The 18,873-nt window shown below is 32.1% G+C and overlaps 1 protein-coding gene across 3 annotated transcripts in view; it reads right to left on the reverse strand.

The window, feature by feature from the left end:
- Positions 1-2,073: 2,073 nt before the first annotated feature.
- Positions 2,074-18,873, reverse strand: part of CADM2 (cell adhesion molecule 2) — a 1,015,461-nt gene continuing 998,661 nt past the window's right edge. Inside the window, exons 9-10 of one of the 3 annotated variants that reach the window (XM_045557726.1) lie at positions 5,015-5,140; positions 2,074-4,218 (exon numbers count right to left, since the gene is read on the reverse strand). In XM_045557726.1, coding sequence (XP_045413682.1) covers positions 4,100-4,218; positions 5,015-5,140 — 245 coding nt within the window. In that variant the 3' untranslated portion in view covers positions 2,074-4,099. The remainder of the gene's footprint in view (positions 4,219-5,014; positions 5,141-18,873) is intronic. The other 2 variants (XM_045557716.1, XM_045557707.1) reach the window with 2 other exon arrangements.

The raw sequence follows: 18,873 nt of genomic DNA on the forward strand, positions 1-18,873 counted from the left end.
TTCAAAACAAATTCTATTATCTACACTAAGATTTCCTCTTTCCCAATATTCAAAATGCATATTATAATTACATGGGTTTCCAACATCCATACACAGCAAGTACAAGATACTTACATGTACATACACTGTAGTTACCTATATTTTGCATAGTTTTTAGTGTGTACTTTGTGCCACTTAATAAAAGCATTACCCAACAGTAATTCTCATTAGGTGTTTCATTTATTTCAGTTATGATTACTGGGTTTTGTTTTGTTTTGTATATTCATCACAGGTTACATTTGCAAAGGGAGATACTATTGGGCATTTTTAGAGGACTCTACGTAATTAGAAAAATCATGGGGAAGTTACAATAAGATATGAGGTTTTGCGTTTTCTCCACAATTAAAGAACATAATGTGAAATTTTATATTTTTCATCCATTAAATTACCCATGTGCAAAGAAAAAGAAAAAGCATTTTAAATGTTCCCCTTGGTAACACTTTGCAATAAGTGGCACTAAATTACACGATAACTGCTAAGTTACATGGAAGAGCCATCACTGTCAAACAGCTGCTGTACATGTGCCTACATGGAATCTCAATGCTGTTACAATCATGAGTACATAATTACAAATGAGCCTGTCCTTTTAATTGAGATATTTATATTTTTACAAAGAAATAAAAGTAAATGAGGTGTTAGCTTCTTTGTCATATTTAGGAAAATTAGTTTTCTTTCTCTATTTGTTATTTTAATTGTGGGGTATCATCTTGAGTTAATGTGAGATCATCCAGTTTCTAGATTAAACTCCAATATCAGGTTCCTTAAACTGCTTCTTGGATTTTCTGGTAAAAGAAAACAAGTTGAAGTCTCTCTCTCTCTCTCTCTTCCATCTCTCTCTTCCTCTCTTACACATAAACACATACGCACACATCATAAACACATGCACACGCTCAATAGTCTGGTCATGCTCTTTGTCTTTACTCTTGCACTCACAAACTGTTCCTGTTCTTCCTAATTTTGATAATCATTCTATTTAGGACACTCAAAAATGGGGGGAAAAAAGAATAATGCTGTTTAGACTTTTTTTTTGATGGAGAACAATCACTTTACACTGTAAACAGTACACTAGCAGAGAATAGCTATTTTTGATAAAGAATAATGCTCCATATTCTACTAAGACTATGTGTGTGTGCACACTTCTTTCATTGAGTTCTGTAGTTATTGTGCTCACTTAGAAGAGACAGGAATTTGCTCTATGTGCACACAAGTGTGTATATGTCACACATTGCAATTGACATGGTTCCCACTTAGAAATGTTATGTCATTATTTTTTGATTTGTTGGAATAGAAATAACCAGAATTTTAATAATTTAGCTCCTTGTTTGGATGAAAATTAAATGATTTTTAAAGATAGGAAAATATAATATTATTGCTATGTGTTTTTTCCAGTCACAGAAAAATGACGTCTAATTCAAATCAAATTATATTTAACTGGCAAACATTTGATTAGAGCCCACAAATTATAATATATCAATTATTATAACTGGTATAATAATGCAATGTTTTATCTAACTGGATTTTTAAGAGTTCTAATAAGATTTGATATTACTCTGAAGGGTTAAAAGAATCAAAAATCTTGGAATGCAACCAATTTGGATTTCTAATTTTACAGTGCTATAAATAATGATTGAGTTATTTAGGCAACAATTTAGCTGTTGGAGCCAAGTAGAATATAGATGAAATGAAGAGGGATGTAAATGCAGCATCGATGAAGAGTAGCAATTTTGTAAGTGCATCCTGAAATTAGGCTTTAAATAGTAATTGATGATGCAGTTTACACATATTATTCTGTAATAAGAACCTTTCCATTTTGTACTAACAGGATGAATTTTGATTTGTGGAATATTTCTAAAGATTATGCATTGAAAGATATGAACAGTTTATAAACCTATTCTAGTTTCAATGTGTCTAGTAGCACCTACCTGATTCTCTCAAACTACCATACTATATTAACATATTATTGCATTTTTCCACAGATGGTATGGAGTGAACTGTAAAAACAAGCATGCAATCACATCAATGCAGACTTATTTCCTTAAAATGTCATACTGTATATGATTTATTATGTTAACACTCAACCACATTATATTATTTATGTTCTGTATATTCTGAAAAAGTGCTGCTTGACTGACATCACGTCCTTTTTCTTTTGTAAGAAATCAACAAGATAAATGCTTCAACAATCAAAAAAACTTAAAAATTCTAACAATTGTTCTTAAACAATTTATGCTTTTCTGATAAATAATCTAAGATACAGCACCCTTGTCTTTCATTTGATATTAATACATGGTATTGTACTCAACCATTCTCATTCCCCAAAAATAAATTCCAAGATACTATTTTTAAAACCTTAGGCCATCATGCTGTCAGACATCACAAGTATAGCTACCATATTGTCATATTTGTTTGTTTTTTCTTAAAGGTGCAATGCTTGTAAATGGGAAAGTATTTTTTTTATCTAACTGGATTTTTATTCTTTAGCATACAATAAATTTAATGAGAACTAATCTAACAATATTGTGTTTTACTAGAAGAAATAATAAGACTTTAGATTGACTCTGTGTCATATTTAAGAATACAGCATTTCTTAAAGGTTAAATACACCAAATTTTTAAAATAATCCAGAGAAAGAGACTTTTACTTTGGAGTTAAAAGCATGGCAGAAATTCTCTATCACTCACTGTTTCATAAGTTTGTACCTCACAAAATGCATAGACAAGAATTTAATATAAAGAATTAGTTCATTTATACAGAAAACATATCTTAAACACTTCTTTTTGGCAAACCAACATAGGTAAGCAGCTCTGGAACTGCCAAATTAAAATCTGTAAATTTTTAGCAAACTAAAAGTTTATTTTTAGGTTATTATTCAACTATGGTTGTAATTTAAAACCTGAGGCTGTGCACTGGTTGTTAGCTTAAAATTACCTTTCCTTATAACATTGTGCTTCCATTGTATAACAAATAAAAATTAACAAGAACTAGAAAATTTGTTGTTAAACAGTGCTAGGACATACAGACAAAAATACTAATACATGTTATCTACTTATAATATCGGTTTAAGTAATATCTAAAGGGATATAATGGACGTTAGAAAATGCTTACTTATGACTGAATTACATACAGCCAAAAAAGTTAAATATGTATCAAATAATGTTTAATTGGATTTATTATATGCACTATATACAGATACTAAAATGTCTCAAAATTGTGCCCTATGGATACTTCAACTTTGTTTAGGCAGGTGAGTTCTTATGGAGCAAATAAATTATAGAATCAAATTAGAGAAATGAATGAAATCTTTGTGATTCCAAAAGCAATAAAATGTTTGGAATAATTTATTGGTAAATGAAGCTACAGTATCCTGATAGTAGGATCTACATAATTATGTAAGATATCATGTCATGATTGCCATCCATACACATGGCTCCTGTATCAAGTACTATATTTTAATAGCAAATTGATACAGCTTTACCAGTATAATCTCAAACATTCCAAAAAACTATACTACGATGTTTTTTTTTTCAGTTTATGTTTTCTAGGGCATATGTTTCCAAAACATGCTGTCTTTGAATACAGACATGTAGAAAACATTATTTGTAAACCTCTAATCTTCAACTGAACTAAAGTACATTAGGTCTTTACTTAGTCCTGTTACTTGTGAAAGCTGTCCAATGACAAACTGATAAGGTCTATGACTTAAAGAAAAAAAAAATGGGGGGAATATCTCTGCATATTTTTTTAATGTATAAAAACAACTCAATGTCATGATCCAAGGAGATGATTAACATTGTTAAGGCTGTATATTCAAGCACTGTATGTTAAAAGAGCAATGGTGTGAATTTACGCAGTAAGAAATGTCCTGCATTATGGATGGTACAGTAATTAAAGAATGATGCTTTCAACAGCTGATTGTTGGTATACACTGGCTACTGATAGCAGTACAGTATGGAAGTTAATAAAGGTAGCAGAAGATGATAGAAATGAATTCTGAAAGATGATAGCCAGTTTTCTCCAGCAGCCAGCCTGGTAACGAAAACTCAGAATCTTGGCCTGCATTTTAAATGAAATACTCTTTTTTCTCTTCAGCATTGACTTGGCTGCCTTCAGCATTGATAATGGCTGTGTCAGCGTCTGGTGCATCTTCAGCTCCTTTAGCTTCATTTGTTAAATATGTTCCTGTGTATATTGGAAGAAAAATATGTTAGCTCTGTGAGACTAGTAAAATAGCCAGCATTAAGCTACCTTCAATTAGGAAGGAACTTATGCCAGATTTCTTATACGTTGAAACATACGCTGAGATGTAACAAGCCACAAATCACCCGTCTAAAGTTGTACCATTTCTTTCAGTTTTCAGCTATGTGTTGTAGGTGAAGCTGTGGTTTGGTTAAGTAGAGGCAAGAGCCAAACTGAAATGGGCAATGAGTAATTTTGACTTCTTTAATGACGATGGCTAAAGACCAGGTGAGCCATATAGCAGTGGCAATCAGGGTACTTTGTTACAATATGGATAATGATCACGTCAAAATTGTCACCATTCACTTTGGTAAATCTATTTAAAGGTAGATTATATCAATGGTTTGCTACCTGGCCTATTGGAAAATCTCACATATTTTCCTCACTGATATGGCTACACATTTCCATATACTTACAAACAAAAATATTGACCAAATGGTTATTAGTTGGATTCCAGTTCTAGAAAGGTATAAACTTTCATCTGTTTTTTTATGAGCTACTGACTCACTCTGTGACCTTTGGCCATTGACTAAACATTATTTTGCTAAGCCAATCCAACTCTAAAGACACGTAAAATAATCAAGAATTCCCTGAAACTATTTATTATTTATCTCTTCCTCTCTCTCTTCACACAGGCACACACACAGAAACATACATACACCCATGTATTTCATAAGGAAGCTACTCTTTAAAATTTATTCCACCAATGTTAAGAGTACTCTAATTAAATATAACATACCTTTATGTCTTGCCAGATATCGACCCAGCAGAAATATAGAACACAGTGTGACAAATACAACTACAGCCACTATTCCTCCTATAAGAGCATGGTCAGGGCCAGTCTGGCCAGCCAGAGCATTAGGATCTGGAAAAGAGAGAAAAATATTATTCTAGTCTGTGTGTTACTTAGGTATGAAATATATCTACATTAGAATGAGTTATTTTGAAAATGTGCACAATTTTATTAAAATAAAATCACATTAACATGTATTACACCAATCGCTGAGTCCACAAATATTTATTGTGTGCCTATAGCATACAAGGTATATTATATATAACAATATAACATTTGATACATCAATAACTATTGCCACTGAGTTTACATTTTAAAGGAAAGATTGGATAAATAAATACAAATATGTGATTCTGTATAGTTATATGACTCCTTTCTTCTCACCTAAATCTAAAAATGTATGAATGTGTTTGTGTGTGTGTGTGTGACAAACACAGCTACACTATTATTTAGATAAAATTATGTCATGGGAAAGGCTGGTGCTGAAGAAGATAATTTGAGATTTATCATTACATCAGTATTATTTAAAACTAGGGAAATTGATTAACTGCCCCAGGAGTGTCTAGATAGAAGAAGAGGTCTGAGAACTGACCACTGGGGAACTCCCATGTTTAAAGCCCACAAAGAGGAAGCACTTCCAGCAGAGCAGGCTGAGATGGGGAGAATAGTATTGTAGAAAGAGATCTTCGAGAGGATAGTGTAGTTAATTAAAGGGAAGAATGTATTTCAATGAGAAGGGAGGACGGCAACTCTGCTCTATGCTGATAGGAAGAGGAAGAATAATACTCAGCGTTGAGGATTAAGTGCCTGTGGAACTTGTATTTCTAGAGAAAGTGGTAGGAAAGAGAGAGATTTAGTGATTTACTTTAACATTCTGTCTTTAATAAGGTATTATAGGAAAGAGATGAGCCCAGAAAAAAAGATTGGCAGTTTTGAAGCAGAAGTGAAAAGATCATAAGAAAGCCCAGACATTTGGGTACTCAAAAGTTTGGAAAATTAACCATTTATAGAAGTCACATAGTAAGGGATAAAAATGAGTGAAGCTTCAAGCAACAAAATCCACTAAATCTCAGCCTTATGGCACAAATTAGATTGAGTGTACTCCCTACTCTCCAAGTTCATTATTGCAGATAGTTTTGTCGATAACTGTTTATAATTTAAAAGGGGGATTGAAGAGGGGGAGAAAGTCAAGAAATAAATGAGGCTTGGTAATAATGTCTTCCAAAACTATAATGGGATGATAAGAACATGAATCCAACAAACAGGTTAGGAGTCTACTATGTTTTTAATTGAACTGTTTTGTCAAAGAATCATATGTTGGGACAGAAAAAAAAAATCTGACTAAGCTTCAGACAACCTCTAGTCTGCTAAACTTGATGAAAGCAAGACGTGGACTATAAAAGTTGTGTAGCTCCAATGGAGGACATAGTCCCAGATAGCTACTTCAGATATGGTAATGGAATTTGACTGACAAGGTGGAACTCCACAGAGGGTAGAATCGGGAAAAGAAAAAAAGAACAGACGAGAATCCAGTTTCTTCAGGGAACCACAACTATTGCCCAAGGCTTTTCATGCCAGCCTCACATGTTTTCATGCTTTCTATGGATCAGTGACTAATCTATGTTTCCCATTCTTCCTATATTACCAAATGGGAGCATTTATTATTAAGAAGTCTTCTCCTCTTTCTGTTTTATCATCGTGTGTTGTGCTTGGGTGGAGAGGAACATTAATAACTTGTGTTTCACTTTTTTTTTTACCTGGACTAATTCATCTAAACATGCTGAAGAAGATTGCACACATCTGAAGATATCATACTTTGAGTTGGGTACACTGGGTTGATGGCACCTTAGGTTGTCTCTTCATACAGGGTGAATCATGTGAGGGAAAACAGGTGCAAAAAACCATTTGGTGATCAGAAGAGTGTACTAGGGCAGAGATTTCTAGCTGATGCCAAACATTTCCTGGGCTTTCAGTGCTCAGAGCTGGACATTTTCCAGCCTGCCTTGTAGGCTGATGTAACAATATGATTTGTGTTCCAGACAATTGAATGAAGGCCCAGGTAATGAAAACCCCCCATATGTAACCCTCCTGTGTGATCGTGGTGGATACAAGTTGAAGGTAAGACAGTGACACGAAGAAGTAAAGCTATTGGCTACCAAATATGTACGTGGAATAAAATTGTCCAACTAAGAATACATTCATTGAAGTGCTTGAGAAAAATAAAACAAAAAAAAGCTTTATTTTTAAAGCACTGAGCATTAAAAATTAATTTGTTACAGCAGCTAGTTTTAATTTAGATTTCTGCTATACATTTCTTATATTTTCCTAAGTGTCTGGTATTGCCCATAAATCTCAAAAAATGGAGAAAAAACAAACCTGTCATGTCTTTGAATTCCCTGTTCCGATTCTTTGCTAAATACTTTGAAATCCATTTAAAATCCCACCTCTTGCTCAAGTCGCCATATACAGACTGTCATAAATCATATCCATTTTATTTGGTGAATATCTTTCAGAACTGAGCACTCCTTTGGGAACTTAGAAATCACTGCTTTTCCTGCATCTCTGTACCTGTCTTATTTCCTGAAGATAAATTCTGATAAGTAGTATTGTTGGATCAAAGGATATAAATATTTTGTAAAGACTTTTGATAAATATTGCCAAAGTACATTGCAGATTATACAAATTCACCCTTCATTTACTACCTGAGGGATATTTTTCCCCATATATTGTACTAACATCAGACATTATAATTATTAAAAAAAATTGCCAATCTCATGTGAAAAAAATGTCATCTCAATTTAAATATTTTGGATTCATTAAATTACAGGTCACGATAATAATATCTAAATATTTTTGGCCATATTAATTCATTAATTTTGAAATTCCCATTTATGCAGTTTGTCCATTTTTCCACTCAAATTTTCTGTTTTAACAGCTCTCTTTACAAAAAGATTAACATATTTATCAATCTCTCTTTATACTTTATCTGTGGTATATTTAGCCATAGATAAATCAGACTGTTGTGTTATGACACCTGGCTTGTGGGTCATGATGTGAAACACTTTTGTCATGATCAGATTTTATGCATATAGAGCTAATATCGTCATTTAAGCCTTTAAATTATCATATTTTAATCCACCTAAAATGTATTTTGGTCTATGATTTGAGGCTAAAGATTAAAGTATAACTAATTCTTTTTGACAGCCAATTGTCTCTCATAATATTTCTTTCATCAGTAATTTTATGTAACCTACCATAAAATAAGTGTATATATACAATGTGTTTCTGCATAGTTTAGTCTATATTAGTGATCTGTATGTCCAATCCTTTACTAGTATTGTTGATTCAAAAATCATTTTAATTCTTTGCAGAAGTCTCCAGTCAAGGTCAGAAAAAGTTTGGAAGAATCAAAAATATTAACAGGTTATTTATTAGGACTGTATTAATTTATAGGTAGATTTTGTTTTATAAGTGCATTATTCAGAATCATAAGTCTTCAATTATTCAAGTGTTCAGTGTCTTTTAGTGCATTGTATGGTTTTCTGATATTGAACCACATATATTCTGCTCTAAAAATTTTTAATACCTTTAAATACATAAATATAAAATTTTTTAAATACTCAAAAATTGTATTACTTTTTAATCAAATTGTATGCCCTCTTTCTCTATTTATCTTCTTTGGTTCCATTCATTTTTTTGTACTTTGTTTTCTAAAAAAGTATGTTTAATATTTGTAAAGGTAAAATTTGTCAAGATATTTTTATTTCCTGACCATCAAACTTATTTAATTTTCCCATTATTTTATTTTATCTTATTTTTATTATTTTCTTTGAGACAGAGTCTCACTCTGTCTCCCCAGGGAGAGCACAGTGGCATCATCATAGCTCACTGCAACCTCAAATTCCTGGGCTCAAGTGATCCTCCTGCCTAAGCCTCCTGAGTAGCTGCAACTACAGGCATACGCAAGCCCACCAGGCTAATTTTTCTATTTTTTTAGTAGAGACAGGGATCTTGCTCTTGCTCGGGCTGGTCTCGAGCGCAAGCAATCCTCCCGCCTCAGCCTCCTAGAGTGCTAGGATTACAAGCGTGAGCCACCACACCCTGCCAAATTTTCCTATTATTTTAAAGTGCTTCAGTTGTTCCTTAATTTTTTCTTTGTATTGATACCAATATTGTATTTTATTTTTCTATGGCATCTGTTAATATTTTCTGAACAATAATGACAATCAATATTATCTTTTGCATCTAAAATCTAAGTGGACTAGTCACAATTCTCCTTTTACCAGTGGTTGGTTTGTTTACCCCTCGCAATATCTGGAGTTACTTTACCACTTCTTATTGTCTAAAACTTGATGGCAAATATATTCAGTCCTTGATAATCTGGAGCACACATACTATCTCTTAAAAAAGGAAATTTTATGATAATATCCTTGAACTTTAAATATATAAATATTAATATTATTTTGTTGTGGATAAACACTCAATTGGCCAAAGAATCCCTGGTTTTTATCTTTTGACTTAATAATTCAATAATTCCAACATCATTTTTATAAAAATAAAATTATATATTGTTGTATACAAATTTATTTCATTATATATAAATTTTACTTAAAAATAAATTAAAATTTATCATATAAATTTTTAATTATTTTATTATATATTAAATAAATGTTTCCAAAATCAAGTTTTGATTAACAGAAAAGTCAGTAAAAAATTTTCAAGTGGAGGACATTGTTCACACAATCCTGAACTTACAAATTTTTACACCAAATGTGAAACCATTTACTGCTATATAACTTTGATCAAGTTTCTTACCCTTCTTATCTTTAGAAAGTGAATACTTCTTATTTCCCAGAATTGTCAATGACTAAATATGTTAATGTCCTTAAAAGGTTTAGAAGAATGGCTGACAAAGAAAGCACTGTTAGTTATATGAGAAAAAAAGTTGGAAACTATAAGCTGTCATGTAGAAAAATGTAAAATAAGAGGTTTCTTTTTTCAACCTCTTAAAAGACACATTTAGAACTTTTAATTTGATCTATGTGGTAATTGTAAACCATTCTGTGTCTGACTATTGAAAGATGGGGGAAAATATTAATAGAGGAAGATTTGCATAACGAGATTAGATAAAGAAGAATCTGGTGGGAGTGTGATGGGTAAGGATTAAATGAGAGAATAATTTGTTAAGTTTTTAACCTGTGTCAGGCTCTATATTACAAATGGCTGTCTTATTGAATACATGTAAATTGTTGACCTAGGAAATAATAGTTATTATTAATATGAAGATTGATAAACCATGGAACTTTCTTGCACAAACCCATTTCAAAATAATCCTTGAAAAACTTTAAAAATAATTATGAAAGTCAGGTTTAAGGATGGCTTAGATAACTTCTATTTTGAGAACAAGAGCTAGTTGAATTCATTCATAGTTTTTTGTCTTTTCACAAAATTGTATTCTTTTTTCTTGCATCATGACAAGGAATCCAGGGTCCATCCATGCTAAATGACCTCCTGTTATGCTGCCACTTCATCCTGTAAAACATTCTCTTTCCCTCTATGTATGCAAATTCCAAATAACAGTAATCAATCTCTCCATGTCAATTATCCCTGAATTATTTAATTCAGGAGATTTTTGCCTTGGATTAATTCACTTGCTTAAGTTTTATCTTCCCCCAAAGATGTAAATTTTTTTGAAGATAAAGGTTGTGTCTTAGATTTTTAATGCAGCTACAACAGAACTTTTATGTAGTTCTTAGAACCAAACAGAGTTAGTGAATGGATAATATTAAATTCTTATGCTGAATTCCAGACAGAGATTATTTTTTTATGTACCTGTTTATTTGCTGTGCTGAGCAATGGATCACTGCCCCTTTGTGATACTAAATTATAATAATGCTGTTACTATCTAAATATTTTAGAAATTAGTGCTAAGTAAAAATGATTTATACTTAATTAATGCATTGGATAATTTGATACTAACATTAAATTTGAATTTTTTCTATGTACTTAAGGGCCTACTTTCTCCTCTTTATGAAGAATAATGCTTCAGAAAGAAGGTCACTATGGCAAAACATTAGAAATAGTTATATATAATTTATGGAAAAAAATGAACCGTCTTTTGACAGTATATGACATTAGCAAAGTCCCTGAAGAGAAATACATCGCTACATTCACTTAAGGGCCATCTATTTTCTTCTAATTTTATGTACAATTACTGTTTCTGACAAAAATATTTAAGAACAACCTCTAAAGGATAGAAAACATGAAAATATATAGTTCTTTGTGTGTATAGTGATTTACACATAATTTTAACTATAAACAATGTTTATGGTGACTCTGAATCTATGAGGTTTAAATTAAGGCTACATCATACAACAGATTATCATTAATAGGTTAAAACAGATTCCAACAAGGACAAAACTAAGTCTTTCCTCTCAAAATGTATTTATTATAGCATAAATTTATTTCAACAACAAATGCTTCCAACATGTTTCTACTTGTAAGAGTACATAAGCTTCCTATTTAAAATGATTTTGCAAATACTAATTATAAAATTACTGGAGTTTTTTTTTGTTTTGGTTTGATTTTGGTGTTTCAAGATTGTTTACCTTAGAGATAATCAATTTATATTTACTATCAGCAAGTAAAGTGTGATAGTAAGGAGTGAAGAAACGAAGTGTTGCCAAATCCTGGACTAATTTTATACATTTGGCTACAGATTCCCTCTCTTGAGAATTGTCCCCTTTTCAAGATTTGCTCATCCTTTTTTCATTACTTATAGGTACCCTAATTATACAACAATTGACTTTATTAACTTGTATTTATAAATAGTCAATAATGTACTGGGCACAAAAAAAATCATATACTTGATTAAGATACTCTATTTGCCCTTGAGAACAAAAACTTAAGTGGAAAATTTCTTCTAAAATGTTTTTCTTATTTTTGGAAAAAACAGATTCTAGCATAATTTTCTTCATTTCACTGCTCTTTCTCTCTGGTGAACTCAGGCTAGTATTTCCTTGACTACTTCAAGTAAGGAAAATTTTCAGCTCTGAAAAATTTGAACAACTCCAGAGAGGACTCTCAACCAGCAGAGGAGTGTAGCTCTTAGGACTAAGGGCCCTTCACAAAACACTTTACCTTTTTTAGCACTGACCTTGCCATAACGAGATTACCTGAGTGATATCAGGAGGAAGGTGAAAGAAAGGAATGGTTTCTAAGGTTATTTAAGTCATCAAAGGGAAAGTAAAATAAGTTTTTGGTGGGAAAAGTCAACTAAGTTATCCATTAGGCACATGACATAGAGCCTAATTTTCCTTCATTAAATAGTCTCTCTTTAAGATCAGAGAAGATCTGAAATAGTATTTTATCAGAACTATCAGACCCAAGTTAGAGTTTCAGTTTGACCATTGTGGAGTTTTAGTTTCTACATCTATAAATGAGACCTGTTCTGCCTTTCTCAAAAAGTTATTGTTAAAATCAGATTTTATGGAATCTGCTGTGGTCTGAATGTTTGTCTTCCCTGCCCACTCCCACTCTCCCCAAAATTCATATGTTGAAAATCTAATTACCAATGTGTTGATATTAGGAGACAGAAGCTTTGGAAGGTGATTAGGTCATGAGAGCTCTACCCTCATTAATGGAATGAATGTCTTTATAAAAGAAGCTTCAGAGAGCTGCTTGCCCCTTCTACCATGTGAGACACAGCAAGAAGGCACCATGTATGGACCAGAAAGCAGGCCCTCATTAGACACTGAATCTAATAGCATCTTAACCTTGGACTTCACAACTTCCAGAACTGTGAGAAATGAATTTCCACTATTTATGAACTCTCCAAATTGTGGTAGTTTGTTACAGCAGCCTTAATGGACTAAGACAGAACATGGGTATATAAGGCATATCTAATAGTTGCTCAATAAATATCATGCAAATAAATCAATGAGCTTCATAAAGTTAGACATTGTAAACAAAACTATATTTTCTTAGTTTGTATAGATTTTGTCAGGAAAAAAGATACTAAAATTCATTCCACACTCTTTAATTTCTTTTACTTTTAGGTGATCTGTAGAACTTGCTGTTTTTATTCTGTTGCCTCATGTCTTTCAAACTAGGAATTGATCTGCCTTCAATGTCAATAATACCTAACTCTTTACACATCACTGTTCTCAGCCTACACACATAAAATGAATAAATGGGAACAACCATTAAGAAAGAAGATAAATGACTAGTATATGACATTGCCATATGTCTGTTTTGGCAATGTATTCTGTGAAAATCTAAAAAGGATGAATTAAGGTATTTTTAAGCAGAATAGAGGTTAAATAAACTATACCCAGTGATTTTTGCAGAAGAGTAAAATCTAGGTGTAAGCACATTTCTTCTTAAACTAAACTAACAACAAAAATAACATGACTTCATTATAATTAAATTAAGTATGCTTTCAGAAGAAGCAATAATAGAAAAGATTTATTTTTAAAATACTCAGAAAATAAAATATAATGAAGAATGAATGTTTAACAGTGAGAATATTTATAAGCATCCCACATTATTCTGAAAACTTTAGACTATATCAATTGTTTGAACTATCTATCCATGTGTAGAGTTGAACATTTAAATTGTGGGGAGCATCACCCATCAGAAACATATTCATTTTTTGATGGGCCAATACATTAGAAATACAATACCATTTAAATTAACTTTTTAAACAGTTAGCTCTGAAATGTATACTATATAGCTCTAATCAATTCAGTCAAGCAAATTGTATTGTATTATTTTTTGAATTGATTGTTCTGGTAAAAATTAAAGTCCTATTGACTATGTTTATGAGTTTTTAAAACCATCATGAATGGTCATTGAACCAGTTACTCAGTTACATTAATGAGTGTATTCATAATATACTATACATGTCCTTCCTACACACCATTAAGAAGAGATGATCATATACCAGTGGAGAAGATTTGTACATGCTCTACATATTAAATCTTAAGGTTAAATAAATTTTAGCTGATTTTTTAATTATCTACTAAATTATTTTCAAACAGAAAGTAAATCACTCCCATTTTGCCCTTATTGGCCCTTTATACACTAGCAATGTGACCAATATGTTACTTACTTAACCTCTTTTTGCCTTGGTTTTCACATATATTAATCAGGATAATACTACTATGTGACATATAGAATTCTTATGTGGATCAGATGAGGTAACATATACAAAAGTCTTAGTATAACATTTGTCCCATAAAAATAATAATAATGGTTAATATTTATTGAAAAGAATATTTCTTATCATTGTATTAAATTTATTAAATAAGTACCAATTCATTTTATTCATGCATCAAATTTATAACATGGTTACATTTTCATACCAAATTTATTAGGTTTTCTTAGTAAATCTTTAATAAGTGCTCTCATCATTATGTGTTAGCATCCAAACTCCAAACTGAAAACCAAACCTGACCCAAGCAGAATTAGACCAGCATGAAAGTTTTCATAAGAGAATAGTTGCTGTCAAGAAGGCATACAATGACTAATGTATATTAAAAAGTAACTGCTTGACTTAAGGATACTTGAACACAAATGTTCTTGTGCACAACTTTCACAGGTTGTAGACAGGAATTCTTTCCTGATATTCTGTATTCTCTCTGTGTTGTGTTCCTTTCTTAGATCATTCCCTAAGGAGATTGGAAGAGAAGAGTCAAAGACCAAGCAAGCATCACTGAGTTTCTTCATTATACCCTAATCCAGAACCCATTTTCCAAAGTAGCCAAAACTGTAAATGATGGATAGATTCTTGGCAGAAAAAAAAAATCTATTTATACCCAAAAGGTAATGTAACAATATATGTCTAGGGTTCAAATGGGTGACTTATAAGAAAAATCCAGTCTCTTAATTTACTTGGTCAGTTATAATAAAAATGACCAAGGATATTTCAAATACTATATTATAGAAAGCAATTCAGAATGTCGCTTAATTTTGGATCTGTCAAGTAGGATGATTCACTTAACTATAGGAAGGACTTTGGAAGAAAACTACTAAATTTAACAAGAATTCTGTACAAAATATTAATCCCATCAAAAAGTGGGCAAAAGACATGAATAGAAATTTTTCAAAAGAAGATATAAGAATGGCTAACAGACATATGAAAAAATGCTCAACATCCCTAATCATCAGGGAAATGCAAATCAAAACCACAATGAGATATCACTTAACTCCAGTGAGAATGGCCTTTATCAAAAAGTCCCAAAACAACACATGTTGGCATGGATGCAGAGAGAAAGGAACACTCATACACTGCAGGTGGGACTGCAAACTAGTGCAACCCCTGTGGAAAGCATTATGGAGATACCTTAAACAGATTCAAGTAGACCTACCATGCGATCCAGCAATCCCATTATTGGGCATCTACCCAAAAGAACAAAAGTCATTCTATAAAAAAGACACCTGTACCCGAATGTTTATAGCAGCACAATTCACAATTGCAAAGAAGTGGAAAGAACCCAAATGCCCATAAATTCATGAGTGGATTAGTAAATTGTGGTATATGTATACCATGGAGTATTACTCAGCTATAAGAAATAACGGTGATATAGAATCCCTTTTGTTCTCCTGGAGAGCATTGGAACCCATTCTATTAAGTGAAGTATCCCAAGAATGGAAAAATAAGCACCACATGTACTCACCAGCAAATTGGTTTCCCTGATCATCACCTACGTGCACATTTGGGAATAACACCAACTGGGTATCGGACTGAGGTGGGGGGTGGGGGGAGAGGATGGGGGTATAACTACATGATGAGTGCGATGCACACTGTCTGGGGAATGGACACGCTTGAAGTTCTGACTTGGGGGGATGGGTGGGACATGGGCAATATATATAACCTGAACTTTTGTACCCCCATAATAAGCTGAATTTAAAAAAAAAAAGAAAGAAAAACTAAAGCTATGACAAATATGGAAAAAAAAAACTTTAGTTAACTTGGTGATCTGGCTCTATTTACATAATTTATTTATTTAATATCTGTCAGGAGCCTATGTCTTCACTATCACTGAGAGTTTAATGATCAGATAGTCATGGATTTAGACACTGATTATAATGACAGAAGTAATTGAGTGCATGTTTGTGAGTATAAAATAAACTCCATTGTTCCCCAAACAAAGGAAAAAAATTTGTAGGAAACACATTATGCTTAAATTATGACAGTAGTTTCTATTTAAGCACACAGGATATTTTCATACTTCATGAATTAATAGACTCTGATTTTTTTAATTCAAGAAGTACGCAAAATGCACCTAACTAAGCCTATAACAAATTCTTTAGAGGAAATTGACTTAAATATTAATGAGTGGGAGATATGCCTATAAAATAATTCTGCCCTTACAAGTTAATATGAAGTATAATTATATGTAAAATTTTGTCCTACATCATTGTTAAAAAGCACTGGGCCTAAATTCTTGTTATGCATAAAATATAATTATTCATTTTAACAATTATTACACAGCACTTTTAGGCCAAGCATACAAATTAAAAGACTTAACTGAAAGCTCTGGAACACATTCACTGAAGTAATTTCAACTAAACTCAAGAAAAATTTAAATGAAAACCTTAAAATACTTGTACTATATATTCTAAACTACATCTATAGTCATAAAAGCAGAATTCGAAAACTTTTCAAAGTGCTACTTAGTACCACAGAATTTCACAGAATTTTAATGATAGAGCTTTATAACTTTACTTAAGTAATACAAATAAAGTTTAGAGGAAGAGGCTATGTCCTTCACAGGTATCATTAAATATATAACCTAAAATAAATCTTATTCTAATTGTGACTGAAAACTTCATGTAGTCATACTCATTCTTCCAAATTTAGTGTAATTGTTTATTTATGTCTCTATTGTATTCTATATTCCAAACTATATGGATAAATGAAGTGTTCATTTAGTTCTCTTCTTTCCCCTTTCTCCCACCTTCACATAAAATCAATTTTCCCCCTATTTTTTCCTAGAATCTGTCATTCACCACGAGTTCAAATTGTCTTGCAAGATAACACAGCAAAAAAGTAACACAAAACTAAGTTGTTTTTTGGAGGTCATATGGTAAGACAACAACTCAGTTAGAACCAGACATAATAATACCTGCTTCTCTATTTTGTTCACTGAATCATAACTGTTTTTCTAACTTTATATAGGAAAGAAATTTTAAGTACTATATTGCCTGTATGGTTTCTGTTATTATAAGTACAAAACAGGAAAAGAAAATATGAGGCTTAAGACAGTTTTTTATCAAAGAAGAACTTAAAACTTGGCTTTTTAAAAAAAAAAACTAGCCATAAAAATACGTCACATTATAAACCAATCTTAGTTTCAATTAAGTCTTCTCTTATAGTCAGAGAGGCTCAACTGGGACTCAACCAAGTATGAATTGAGTAACTCTGAAGAATATACTTTAAACACACACTACCATAAGAGTTGTATTTAACTCACTCTGGTTTTGACCCCGGGACCATGTGAAGCATGTATAAAATCTTACTTGTTGATGTTCTTATTGTTATAATTAATATTGACAATTTAATTTTACATTATACTTGAAGTTTTTATTATATTTTCATAATAACACATTATGGCCCCAAGGAGATACAATGTAATCTGTAGCTATACTCTAGTCTAGGCAGTGATAGATGTAAATTCTACCCAGAGGGTCATGACTACATCAGTTTGCAACTGAGAAACTCATTTCCTGACTTCTCTGGAGACACTAATAAGGCCTTGAATCAAAGGTCCAGTGTAATTACTATGTGTATTTCAGATTAAATAAATGTGATAAAAGCTTCCATCTGGCTGTTGATCAAACATGTGGGGAGATGCTGATTTCCAGTGACACATGGCAATGTGTCTATTGTAACAGTCCCTGATGCCTTCCAGTAAATTACTTACAATTGGGATTACTTGACTTAGGCAGACAGAAATATTACTCACTTCTTAAGTGCTGCCCAATGGGAGTTTGTGAGATGTAGTCTAATCTTATTCTTGTTAAGGAAGACATTAAGAAATAATAGAGCCATGTTTATTTTACTAAGTGACAATTGTACTCAAACTATTTGAAGAAAGCAAACTCAATTTCATAACAGCCAGGAACTTGTTCTTGATGACAGAAGACTATATCTAAAGGGACTGGAAATTAAGATACTAGATAAATGTTTGGTTGCATTATAAAATACTCAAAATTTTGATAAATGCATGAAGTCTGGAAATTTACTTTAACAAAAAACATCAGCAACATAGTAAAACCCCATTGAGAATTGAACAAATTTTTGGTCAAAAATTTCATAGATGTCATTGTCATCATCAACATATTTATGTTGTTTTAAAGAAACTAAAATAATGACATCTAATTAAAATACTGGTAAGTATGGTGGAAGGGGATTTTGGAGGCGTGGTATTTTGAAGTGGGGAAAAATATAGACAATCAAACCACAGTCATTTGCCTAAAAGGACGAATACACAGTCCATTCTTAATTTCACACTGATATAAATACCTCAGGTATAATCTAGGATTCAGGATTTCTCAGTCTTGTCGATACCGATGTTTTTTGAGTTGGGTAATGTTTTTCAGTAGAATGCTGTCCTGTGCATTGTAGGATGTTCAACAGCATCCTTGGCTTCTACACACTAGATACCTGTACCCCAAACCTCCAAGTGGTTACAATGAAAACTGTCCCCAGACATTGTCAAATGTTCCTTAGGAGAGCAAATCTCTGTCTATTCAGAACCAATCATCTTGGTATATTTGCTTAATAGGGAGGCTCTATG

This window comes from Lemur catta, chromosome 1, assembly GCF_020740605.2.
Source record: "Lemur catta isolate mLemCat1 chromosome 1, mLemCat1.pri, whole genome shotgun sequence".
In the NCBI taxonomy this organism is placed as follows: domain Eukaryota; kingdom Metazoa; phylum Chordata; class Mammalia; order Primates; family Lemuridae; genus Lemur; species Lemur catta.